The 13,380-nt window shown below is 43.0% G+C and overlaps 1 protein-coding gene across 1 annotated transcript in view; it reads left to right on the top strand.

Moving 5' to 3' along the window:
• Window positions 1-12,462, top strand: part of LARGE1 (LARGE xylosyl- and glucuronyltransferase 1) — a 394,379-nt gene extending 381,917 nt beyond the window's left edge. The window contains exons 13-15 of the mRNA XM_030545186.1: window positions 1,436-1,582; window positions 6,943-7,138; window positions 10,200-12,462. Of these exons, the coding sequence (XP_030401046.1) occupies window positions 1,436-1,582; window positions 6,943-7,138; window positions 10,200-10,397 (541 nt within the window). The 3' untranslated portion in view covers window positions 10,398-12,462. The remainder of the gene's footprint in view (window positions 1-1,435; window positions 1,583-6,942; window positions 7,139-10,199) is intronic.
• Window positions 12,463-13,380: the final 918 nt, after the last annotated feature.

Here is a 13,380-nt window from a genome sequence, read left to right as displayed (position 1 = left end):
TCTTAATTTGCAGCCTCTGAGAGCACACCTCAGTTCTGAGCTTGTTATTCCAAGCTTGGGCCTCCCCTTGAGCAGAGACTAACAGTTGTGCCACATGGTATTTTTGAGGATGCATGTGTGTTGTGAAATACGTTTAGATTGGCACCACTCCCCGTCCGCGTGGTGTGCAAGCTCTGAACAAGTGTCAAAAACAAGGACAAAGTAATAGCTCAATGGACCAGTAGAGGGCAATAGTACAAAAGTATACAGTAGGGTTTGAGCAGTGACTCTGTCCCTTTAAAGTTGGGGACAAAATTTAGACCAGGAGACAAGAAAATTACCATAACAAAGCACTTTCAAAAATTAAATCTTTTAAAACCAGAAGCTAAACTCCCATCGAGACTCTACTACAGTGTGTTTCTCTAAGGCATAGACCTTATCTGAATGGAATAGTTGATCTTTCATATAAACAGTATACAGATTGTCTTAAAGCAGTGGTTCTCAACCAGGAGTTCAGCACTCCTTGTGGGGCCGCAAGCAGGTTTCAGGGGGTCCGCCAAGCAGGGCCAGCATAAGACTTGCCGAGGCCCAGGGCAGAAAGCCGAAGCCCCACCGCTGAAGCCTGAGGCCCTAAGCTCTGCCACTAGGTGCTGAAGTTGAAGCCTGAGCAACTTAGCTTCACAGGGCCCCCTGTGGCATGGGGCCTCAGGCAATTGTCCTGCTTGCAACCTCCTGACGCCAGCCCTGGCTTTTATATGTAGAAAAAACAGTTGTTATGGCAGAGGTGGGCCATGGAGTTTTTATACTATGTTGGGGTGGGGGGAAGAAGGGGGCTTAGAAAGAAAAAGTTTGAGAACCCCCCTGCCTTAAAGAAATGAATGTCTTTTACTGATGGGCTCTCCTGGCTTTCATTGTCAGAAGAGTCAAATTCTGGCTGAATTAATTACCACTTCTTTCTAAATTCCTGGGTTTTACCAGCCTAAATGTGAGAGAGAGTTTGGAACATAGAGACTAATTATGTTGAAGTGTAACCAGTCTCCTCACGCAGAGTCCCAAACTGTCCTGGCCAAATCATGTCAGCTTAGAACTGCCATTCCTTGAGTGGTTATTTCCATAATCTGTAATAACAAACAGGACCGTTCAAGGAATTTGGCCTTTACTCAGCTGACTGTCTTTTATAGGGACAAGCAATTGGACCTACTCACATTTATTATTCAGATAGACCTATATCATTGGGCAGACAGCCAAATGCACCTTAGGTTTACAAACTTTCATAGCAATGTATTGCTTACATTTATTCCTAGATCAACAGGTTAAATGAGATGAGGGAGACTACTCCGCACCAAGAAAAAATGCACCACTTGAACTGCCATCTCTTTGTTCTTTACTATGAAAAGCACTGTGATTTGTCCAGATTAAAATTCTCCCCTTTGTATTCATTGCTCTTTTCTGCCAGGAAGTCTGTCATCCAGCTAGACTTGGCCAATACCAAGAAAGCTCTGATCGTACCTGCTTTTGAGACCCTTCGGTACCGGCTCTCCTTCCCCAAGTCAAAAGCAGAGTTGTTATCTATGTTGGACATGGGAACCCTCTTCACATTCAGGTAACAGAAGGAGCTTTCACTGAACCTCCGGCAGTGATCAACCTTGGCTTCTTGCTCATCTGTGGACGTGTGGCTCGCCTCTCCCGTGGCCAGTCAATAGTTCAATTAAGAAATGTATTGAGGTTTTTCCCCACTTTATTAAAAGGCAGTGATCTAGTGCCCCAACAGCTTGATTGGTGCATGTATTTAATCTTTAAACCCTGCATGCTATCTACTAATATTTCCATGGGGTTTTGCCCTTCCCTCTAGTCTACCCTCCTATTGTTACATTGGCCTCATTTTATTTTTGACATTTTTATTGCATTACAAAATCATGAAAGAGCATTAAACCAGCAAGTGTGTAATATACCCTTTGTTGGCTAAGCACAGTCCAAGTAACTACCATACATGTGACCAAAAAATTGAGGATAATAATTCTTAACTAGGATTGATGAGTGGATATTCTGAAAGTGCCACGAAGCTCGAAAGTGTGCAGTGTGGCCTACTGCATGCAGCAGTGGACTGGGCCTCAGGAGACCTTGGTTCTATTCCCAGCTCTGACCTGCTGGATGACCTTTGACAAACCATTTCACATCTGTAAAATGGGGATAATAATGCGTACCTCTCCTGTGTTAAAACGCTATGAGAGCTATAGATGAAAACCATTATATGAGAGCTAGGTGGTATTATTATTATTCAGTGGAAAACTTTCTTTTCTTTCCTCTTCTCACAAATTTTTTTTTTTGGCGGATTCCTCTCTTTCCCCATTACCTGTATTTCATACCTCTCCACTTGCAGTGGGTTTCTTTCATGTTGCTAAGCTGCAACATCTTCTGAGGTGCACTAGTAACTTTTTTGCCAGCTGCTTTCTACAGACATCACAGGGTGGTTCATATGATCCTGAAGAACATTGTTTTGATGGAACCACTGACTGTGATTCACTGGGAAGCAGGTAACCCAAGGCAACTGAAAGGTAGGGGAAAGAATAGAGGTGTTATATCAGCCCCTGGAAAAAAAATCTCAAGGGTGTGGGGGAAAGTTTGCTCTCCTCTCTCCTTCCATTGCTCCTTAACTGTGCGGCAATTTATAGATTAACTTGAGGTTTGTTTATAGAAAATAACTTTCCCTCTTAAGTGAAAAAATAACCTCTTGTGGGAAATAATACCCTCAAGATTTTACTTCAGATCTTATATTCCATTGACGATCACATTTTCAACCTGCACCCTGTAACTTCATTGGGGATTTGACGTGAGTAAGGACTGAATAAGAACAGAAGAAAGATGTCAGGCCTGTAGTAGATTTATTTACGTATGTAGGACATATTTTATAAACACACACCAATTGTTTTTGTCTCATCATATTGGTCAAATCTAGCAGCAGGCACACACAGCAGCTGGGATCGGGGCTGCGCGTTTCCATCTACATTTTCAAGGTGCTTTTAATAATGCTGCAAGTTGAGGCCAAGCTGGCAGGAGTGAGCTGGGAAGAGGACTGCTGTGACAGTGATTGCTGATCATGCCTGCAGCATCCCAGATCCTCACACCACATGCTAGATTACAATCTTTTCCTCAGTGAAATTGCTTTTGTCACCTCTTTTCCAAATGGTGACCTTTTCTGCCTCTGGGCTGCTGAAAAATACAAAACGGGTCTCAATTACATCCTTCGCACAACTCCCCCCGGCCCACACACACACACAAAGTCATTTAAGCTTTCACGGTTGCCAAAAGGTGCTGTGTGAAAAACCTATGCACCAGGGGAATACCTTGTGAAATCATTCTGGCTTTGTTTCATGGTATTAGTTTTTATTGTGCTTTGGCAAGATGTATCCACTTAGTAGTGGGTAATGTCCCAAGGACAAGGAGGTGTGCTTCTAGTGGAATCTTACAAGGATAATGAAGGTACAGAAGGTAAAAGAAAGCACCATACTGAGACAGTGTAGCAAGCAATGACTGATAAACTGAGGCCCCAAGTTAAGCACATGTTCAAGTACTTTGGAGGATAATGAGAAAACAAGGGATGTTGGTTGGCACGCCAAAGAGACAATAATACTGATACAAGAGACAGTAAAACTGATGAATCTCCATACTATGTCTCTGTGACTAATGTCTGGTGAAAATTACCATTTTACGGTAGCACCTTTTGGGTGGAGATCTTTTTAACAGTATCTAAATAACTTCAGCAGAGCTAAAATTTCACAAGATAGTCAGCATGTAGCCAAGACCTGGTTCTGGCATGTATATCTTCCTGAACTATCAGAAAGATGGCTACAAACCCAATTGTTCTTTCATAATCAGTCTATAGTGACCTTATTTCAGCATCCCACATCCACCTCCCTCTTTCTCTTCCCCTGCCAGACATATCTGCTACAAGATACAATATCCACTTGATATAGCAACTGAACAGTTAATGCATTGCGTTTCCAGTGAATATGGTATCTGATCCCAGAGTTCATCCACTTAATAACTAGATTTTTCCCCGTCATTCAGAAAGCACAATAATATGATTATTATTTAGTTATAAACTCTTAGCTGCCAAAGTGTGTGGTTTCTCCATGTGATCCCATCATATAGAACTATGTCACTCTGACAAAGCAAACGCAAAATCCTTGATCTATTCAGAGATCCTGTTGAGTTGAGGAAAATACTGACACTAACAATGGGAATTTCAGGTGCTTTTAAAGAACCTGAATGTTCTGTGCAAAATGATTTGTCGGTCTCAGTTTATTTTCTTGTGCACAGGTGGCCACATCACAGAACCACCATCGCTGCTGCATTGATTGGCATCTTAGGCCTGGTCTACACTGGGGGATGGGGGTCGATGTAAGATACACAACTTCAGCTACGGGAATAGCATAGCTGAAGTCGACATATCTTATTTTGACTTACCTCCCGTCCTCACGGTGCGGGATCGATGGCCGCGGCTCCCTGTTGACTCCACTTCCACCTCTCGACCTGGTGGAGTTCCAGAGTTGACAGGAGCACATTCGGGGATCGATATATCGCGTCTAGATGAGACGTGATATATTGATCCCTGATAGATCGATCGCTACCTGCCGATCCGGCAGGTAGTCTGGATGTACTCAGTCATTGAGGCAGAGATGCCAAGAACTGAACAGACTTAGAGAATGAACTACCCTCTCATACATAGGTTTGGACCCTCCCAAAGGAAATACATTGATTGGATAGGTAGCATGTAGCGCCTCCCTCCTTTAACCAGGGTCTCCTCTTTTCTTTCACTCACCTTCTCCCCTCCTTTTCCCCCACTATCTTCCCTTCTATTTTGCTTTTGTCTCCCTCGCTCCCATCCTGATCTTTTTCTCTGGTGCTCTTCTTTATCCTGTTTTGCTCTTCCCTTTTGGTTTTCTCGTCTCTCTCTCTCCCTCCCTCCCAGGGGATACTTGTGCTTCTGCTCTTGCCTATAGTACTATGTCAGTGGGGCCAGCAACAGCTGTAGAGGGAAAGTGATACAACTCTGGTCAGTTTCATGTTCTGCTCTTGCTGTTGCCACTGGGGAAGCATTATGGGCAGGAGCTGCAGCGCTAGCCTGATTCTCTGCAGGAATGAATTAATTAATTAGCTATCATTTGTAGGGTGCTTTGAAAATACAGATCATATTAAGCATTAAAAAGTAAGTATTATTATTATTATTTTATTTTATTTATTACTTTCAAAATGCTAGAGGAGGGATGAGGAGAAATGCCGCATTCCCCACAGTCCTACATCAGATTTAAAACTCCTGTTGTGATTGTGGTTTATTTCACTAAGGCCTAAATTGAGATTACCAACTCATTTTGTAAAGACATCAAATGGCCAATAGATGGTAAAATTGATATGAGCGAGAGAAGATAGGTGAGGAAATAGCTTTTTATTGGACCAACTTCTATTGATGGAATGTGCAAGCTTTTGCCCAGACCTGAAGAAGAGCTCTGTGAAGCTTGAAATCTTGTACCTTCCATCAACAGAAATTGGTCCAAAAGAAGATATTACCTTACCTACCTTGTCTCTCTCAATAGATGGTAAAGGCTTTGATCTCTGGCAGCCTGGAAAGTCAAATCAGTGATTTAGAGTTGAATGGCTCTGTGCTACTAGTTAGCTAGTCTCATTGAAGTGATGCAACCTGTTTAACTATGATGATAATAATAATAACAACAACATATAAAAGTGAAACCGTCACAGCTTAAAAGAAAATCAGTTACTGTATAGTAAAATAATTTTCTGATAGCCATGTCCCTCCTGCACTGATCTATTCCATGATGAAGAGAGAAAGTGAACCTTGGCTTCTTTTGTTTTCTCCAGGTATTATAAACAATAAGATACAGCCAAAATGTAAACACTAAGGCTGTAATTTTTACCTCTGTGTTCCTTGTTCTTCATGGTTTGTAATGTTATCCAAACTTCTGAGATCAAAATATTAGGATCTAGGCCCTCAACCTGCAAATAGTTATGCACGTGCTTCACTTTATGCACAAGTTGTCGGTCTCCTTGAAGTCAAGGTGCCTTATATTGCACAACTGCATGTTTGTTTTGTGCCTTCTGTTATAAATCTCAAAATACTACAATACAGATCACCTGCCTTCTTTTTTTTTCTTGATTTAATCCATGATGCTGCAGCAAGAGTCTGTCTCAGTGATTTCTGGAAAGATGTAAGAAGAGTGAAAGGGCAAGAGAATCATTGATCTTTGTGTTAGTGGGGTGGATTCAAGCTGTGCTTGGAAGAGACCTGCTGTGACATAAATAAGATTAAAAAAATATTAAAAGATCCTTTCTTATAAATTGAATTAATGGTCTTACATAGAATCATGTTGGCTAAAACGATATCTGTAGTATCATGGAGAGCATTTATCTAGGATTTTATGTATTAATTTAATTATTTATTTGGGTTTTTACAGTAATAATAACAAAAAGAGGCATTGTCCAGAGCTCCAGATGTCTCTTACACAACTTAAAAGTGTAAATATAAAATACATAACTCTCATCACTGTGGAGCTGTAATAGTTAACTTTTAAAAGCTTTAAGTGAACTGCACGATAGCTGGGAAATGGATGTGAAATATTGTAGTGTAGATGCACCCTTTGTGTTTTCTATAATTATTGTTTCCCAGTCTCAGTCATGGATAGCCCTTTTGATAATTGTCTTTTTGTCAGTTAACTTCGTCAGCCTGGTATGTATAATCATCAAGCACATGGAAGTATTGGAAAATGCTTCACAAATGGTCATAGTGTATCGAGTTGCCTTGTAATTTGTCCTAAACATAATAGTGGACTGTACAGCTAATGTCCTCATTTTCAAGGGTTCCATCTAAAAGGTAACGTTATGCAGCTTTGCCAAGATGCATCTTATTTCACTGTTCCCCCATGCCCATGCAAGTTCTGTATATTCAAGGTATCACGTCTGGACGAAAGGGCATGCACCCACGAACTTTGCCAAGTGGCGGACTGCTACCACACCTTATCAAGTTGAGTGGGAAGCAGACTTTGAGCCATATGTTGTTGTGAGGCGGGACTGCCCAGAGTACGACAGAAGGTTTGTAGGGTTCGGCTGGAACAAAGTAGCTCACATAATGGAACTGGATGCACAGGTAAGGAGACATCTTAATGAGATTCTTCGTGAGATGCATGGTTTTTATAGGAAACCCTTATACTATGGAAGTGGATTCAGATTCCACGTCACCAAATTATTCAGCCATTCTGCATTCTGTAACTGGTTATTTCCATCTAAGAGAGAAAACCCTTGTTTAGTATTGGCTGAGCATTAAAAGTTGTGCCTCATTTAATTGATTTATCAAATCTGTGAGGAGTCTGTCATCTCAGAGAGGCACATTTCCTTCCCTGTTCCCCACTTCCTACCAGAGGTTAGTAATTGCCTACTGACCCTGATCATTAGCAGGTACTTACTAACATACACTGGCTCATTTGTGTTGGCCACTCTGAGGGGTAAAGTACAAAGTATGCAACCCCTGCTTTCCCCATCCTGCCTGCAGCTGAGAGGCAAGGAGACTGTGCAGGAATGGGTGTGTCCGTGTGTGCACATCTCTGTGTGTGCATTTAGGGGGACATTTATACCCCTACTTACACCTCTGTACAGTCATGTTGGGCTGGGCTGCAATCAGGCCCTTTACGTTCCATAAAGATTACCCAGTGGGAGTATTCTCAGCTATAGAGGGGAAAATATGTTTATTAACCAAATAAAAATAGTGTCTACTATATTATCCTAATAATAATACTTAGCACGTGCATAACACTTTAATTTTACAATGCACTTTTCAGTCAGTGATCAATGAAACTTCAGATGTGGAGAATATCAATGTAATGATTTATTATCTGCTCATCTGTGTAACCTGGATTACAGTTTCAGTTGTAGCTCTCATACAGCACTCACAGCTTAATGCTTATTTGTGCTGTGGCATTCAGCCAACGTACAGCGTCACACAAAGGAAAGTGGGCGCTCTTTCACAGGAGGTTGTAGCATAGTTCTTTTAAATGATTATTGAGATGGAACTGTCTCTGGGGATGTGTTTCCTTGCTCCTCCAGCCTCCAAACACACTCATATTTAAAAGATGTTTTGTTAATAATGTCTGAGAGACAGGGCTATTCTCTTATTGAGAATCTGTCATCCTGGAGGAAACTTGGAATTCCTGGTCTGCCCATCCCTATGGCAGCTCACTGAGGCAGCTCTGCCAGGAACTTCTGGAACTCAGGGCTTTCCCTATATCCTGGCTGAGACTACAATACTTCCCATTATCCTGTCCTCCTTGCAATGCAGACAGCTCCTTGACACACTCCCTTCTAAAAAGAGCCTATTGAGGGTTTTCCTCAAAAAGCTTTGCTCTCTTGACTAGGTCTCAGCTAGGGGATTCCTACCCACTCTTTTTTTGTTCTTTGGTCCTTCTTCCCACCCCCACCTGCCATTGCTGACTGCTTATCAGCCCTCAGCTCATCAGCAGGGGTTTTAGAGAGTGGGATAAGACTGACCAGGCCTCTCTGGCAATATCCTCTCCCCAAATGGGGGGGAAATAGTGCTGGACAACCATTAAGCTTTCCACTGCATTTGAGGTGCCACTCTCACTCATCAGGTCTTTGCCTAAGCAGCTGCTTCAGTATTCTAGCCTCAGCTAACAGAGTCACCTCCCAGCTCAGGGAAAGATTTCAGTGCGTTTTAGCAAAGCCAGCACCTGTCAGAAGGCCTGCATGTGAGACTCCATCACAGAGGGCCTGTGCTGCTATAGCCCATCGAAATGGCAAACAGGATGGAAATAATTATAATTATTCTAGAAACACCACATGCCCATGGTGCTGGGGTCTGTACGGATATATAGCTAGTGACAGACTCTGCTCCTAAGGGCTTACAAACTTGTAGTTAGAGCGTGAGGTTCCTGCAGGTGGGAATTTTTTCTGAAAGGGATTCTCCTTGCTCTAGGGACAAGCTCTAAGATACTTTCCCTAGCCTTCCAATGACTCCTGGACCTAGCCAGTTGGCAGCCCCTCTCCCAACTGCTTTCAAAAGGTCTTAATAGTATTTTATTATAGTATCTATATATATATTTGTAGCCCTCAAAGGCCCCAGTTGGGAAGGGGATGGCCACTCCATTGTGCTGGTCTCTACAAACACTGAAGAGAAACAGTTCCTGCCCTGAAGGACTTATAGTTTAAAGACACAAGCAGACAATTGGAAGAAAGCTAATCTTGTGCCAATATTATAAAATAGGTAAATGGGACGACCCAGGTAATTATATGCCTGTCAGGCTGACATCAGTCCCGGGTAAAATGATCAAATGGCTGAAACTGGATTTGATTAATAAAGAATTAAAGGAGAGTAATGTAATTAATGCCAATCTACATGGTTTTATGGAAAATAGATTCTATCTAACTAGATAGCTGTTTTGATGAGATAATAAGTGGTGTGATAATGGTAATAGTGTTAATGTAATATACTTAGAGTTATGTAAATTATTTGACTTGGTACCACTTGACATTTTGATTAAGAACCTATATTGTATATTGATACAGATTTAACATGGCACACATTAAATAGATTAAAAACTGACTGAATGTAACTGTTATTGGAAAATTGTCATCAACTGGGAATTTCTAGAGGGGTGCTGCAGGGATCAGTTCTTGGTCCTATGCTAACAGTTAAACAGTTCTATCAGTGACATGAAAGAGAACTTAAAATAATGATAAAGTTTGCAGCTGATACAAAGAATGGAGGAGTGATAAATAATGAACAGAACAGGTTGCTGATAGAGATCTGGATCACTTGGTAAACTGGGCTCAAACAAACTATATGCATTTAATATGGCTAAATGTAAACTTATACATGTAGGAACAAAGAATTACGCACTTTTCATAGGGTGGGAAACTCTATCTTGAAAAACAGTCACTCTGAAAAGAACTTGGTAGCATGGAGGTAGGTAATCAGCTGAACATGAGCTCCCAGTGTGACTCTGGCCAAAAGGGCTAATGTGATCCTTGGAAAGAAAGAGGAGGTTGGTTAAGCAAATCTTTATGGATTTGCTGTTCCCCCCTGGGATTTACACTGCACCATCTTCTTTGCCTTAGCAAAGATATGAGAAAGAGAGAGAGAAAGAGAGAGAGAGATCTTGGAACTGCCTCTCACTGCTGGTGTCTTCCTTTTCCAGGAATATGAATTCATAGTGCTGCCCAATGCCTATATGATCCATATGCCGCATGCTCCCAGCTTCGACATCACCAAGTTCCGCTCCAACAAGCAATACCGCATCTGTCTGAAGACCCTGAAGGAGGAGTTCCAGCAGGATATGTCACGCCACTATGGCTTTGCAGCCCTCAAATATCTCACAGCAGAGAACAACAGCTAGCACGACGGAGCCTGTTTACGGGAAACAGACACTCAAGGGAGGAGCCACTTAATATTTGGGGCCCAGTCTTTTAACTTGGAACTGAGACACTTTTTTGTTTTTATATCATACCCAACAGTTCTAACAGAAGAGATTTGAAGCGACATGTCTTCAGACTGTGCTCATTAGCCACTTCCCTTCCACCCCCCTGCCAAGCTCTCAGCTTTAGCATTCGCACAATGTGAATAAGAGGGGCCAGCCATGCGCCCATCATATTGCAAACGGTGCGGAGCGGGGGTGGTACAGGAATATGTTTTCTGTTTTCAAAACAGCTGAGCAAAAGACAGCTCTCCAGAAAATAGGATTTAATGTTGCTATTTAATAATTCTACATGCTTTTTATCTGTAAAGGAAGGTCTTCAGGTCACTGTCCTGTGAATTTTAAACCCACACTGCTCTAAAAGGGGAACTTTCACCTGTGAACTTTCATATTTCCCCTCTTGATACGGTTGGCTATTCTAATGAAGGGCAAGGCAAAGATTTGAAATAGCCTTGAAAATGAAGGGGAAGCATATACCATATCCCACTATAGAGAAGATGTGCTAAAGACTGAGGCATATCCATGGGATCAATTGGTCACTGATCCTCAAGATAATTCTGTTTGATCTAGAAACTTCCCCTGCCCCAGCCATAAAATCCATTCCTTCCCTTTTAAAAGGCAATGTTGGCCTTCATTCTGCTTGTCCATCTCCAGTTTTAGCAGTCCAGTAAAAAAAAGATTGGTGCCTCTACCAGAATGTGAAGGAACCTGTCAGTGTAAGGCCTGTTTTCACCTGAGCAATTCATTCACATGTGTCTAGTGAAATAAATGGCCATGTTGTAGCTTGGTTACCATTTTAAAGGCAAGAACTGGATTTTTCCCTGGGATGTATTTTCTACTGGGGGCTATTGACCTGTAGGCTCTTTCAGTGCATGCCCACTTGTGAAGGCCTTGGGCCTTGGGCTTTAAGTGGACTTCATCGCTGAACAGGGAAATATAAGCATGATAGCTAGAGCCCAGGCGCCTCAGTGCTGTCAAGCTGCCTGCTACAAGCGCTCAGAACTACTTCGTTAAAGGAGTTTATAATAAAAGGAGCAAACCTCTGAGGCATAAACTCCCCATTTGAGGGGGAGAAGAGAATGTGTTGGGAATCTGAGTGTGAGTGTTTGCTTGAATGTGGGGGGGGTCCAGTTCACGACCTCAGTATGCGTAGCGATATTTTGAAGGGTGGACAAGAAACCTAACAAGCAAAACACATACAAAAACCGAGACACTGGACTTTTTACCATTTCCTTTATTCTTCAGTATTAATGTTGTGTTTACATGGGATGAGGAGATGAGGTTTAATGCACTGCCCTTAGCTGGGCTATTTGTATTCGCTTGCAATGTTACTAGAGAAAGCAGAATCGATTAAAGTGAGAAGTGTGTCCCTCTTCCTATTCCAGACCATGTAGAACAGTACTTAACAGACACCGCTCCCTAGAATGTATAGTGCATCCACACTTCATTGTGCTCATTATTTTATTCTATTTTCCAGTCATTGGATCTTCCTCCCCACCTCACCATGCTAGATCTTGGCTTTCTTTCTAACCTACTACTTTTTGAGGGGTTTATTTACAGCAACTTCAACACAACTAAGTCAGGTGTTTACAGTACAAATGTTGATTAATCATACAAACATTAAAGAACAGAACAGCAAAAAATAAAAAAAGCAACTTCTTGGAGACAAGAAATCAGACCAGGAGGGAGTCTGGATGTAGTTGTTACATTTTCCCCTGTGGGTGTGGGCTGTGTAAGAATCTATCACTTCCTACTTTTCTCCTTTACTTAACGGCTCACTTAAAAACCTGTGAGGAGCTAGGCGCAGGCAAATTAATAAAACAACCTCTCCCTCCCTCATTGTTAATCTGTCATCCTTTCTCACGCTGAGTAGTGCAATACTCCACAAATAGTCCCAGTGATTCTTCACCATGAGTAAGGATGGCAGAATCTGTTCCTAAGGGTATGTCCACACTTAAAATGCAGCCGTGTAGACACTACCTATGCTGACGGGAGATGTTTTTCCATCGACCTAGGTAATCCACCTCCCTGAGAGGTGGTAGCTAGGTCAATGGAAGAATTCTCTCGACCCAAGGCTGTGTATACAGGGACTTAGGTCAGCTTAACAGTGCCACTCGGGTGTGGATATTTCACACACCTTACCAATGTAGTTAAACTAACCTAATTTTCTAGTGTAGACAAGGCCTAAGTAGTCCAGTGGTGTGAAAGTGCTGATTTACCTTCTTGAAATTCCTAGTCAGTCGCTCTGTATAACTAAAGCTGTTTTATAGCACTAATTAAGTGCTGGATGTTAATTTCTTCTTTGTTTCACAATGATGCCTGGGTACAGGGGGGAACACCATTCTCCTGCAGTGCTCAGGGTCGGTGCAACCATTTAGGCAAACTAGGCTGCCGCCTAGGGCACCTAGTGATTGGGGGCGCCTAAAAGTCTCCTCAGGTGAGGAGGTGGAGTGGAGGTGAGCTGGGTGGGGGGGGTGCACGGGGAGGGCTGCCCACAGTAACGGTGGCGGGGGGAGGCGCACGGGGAACAGCTCCCCGCCTCAGCTCACCTCCGCTCTGCCTCCTCCACTGAGCACACAGCCCAGCTCCAAGTCTCCTCCAATCAGCGCCGCACGCCTGGGTGAGGAGGAGAATTAGAGCGGCAGCAGCGTTCTCAGTGGAGGAGGCAGAACCAAGGGGAGCTGGATGGGGGAAAACCCGGGCAGGGTTAGCTTCCGTAGGGGGAGTCTCCCCAGGCAGGGTTAGCTGCCATGGGGGGATGGGATGGAGAGGGATTAGCTGTCGTGGTGGGGGGGTAGCTGCTGCGGGGGGGGGGGGGCTTCCCCGGTGGGGGGCTGAGTTAGCTGCCATGGGGGGGCCGGGTTAGCTGGGTAGGGGGTGCAAGGTGGAAGTTTCGTCTAGGGCA

This window comes from Gopherus evgoodei, chromosome 1, assembly GCF_007399415.2.
Source record: "Gopherus evgoodei ecotype Sinaloan lineage chromosome 1, rGopEvg1_v1.p, whole genome shotgun sequence".
Taxonomy (NCBI): Eukaryota; Metazoa; Chordata; order Testudines; family Testudinidae; genus Gopherus; species Gopherus evgoodei.
This window is presented reverse-complemented; position numbering and strand designations above follow the sequence as displayed.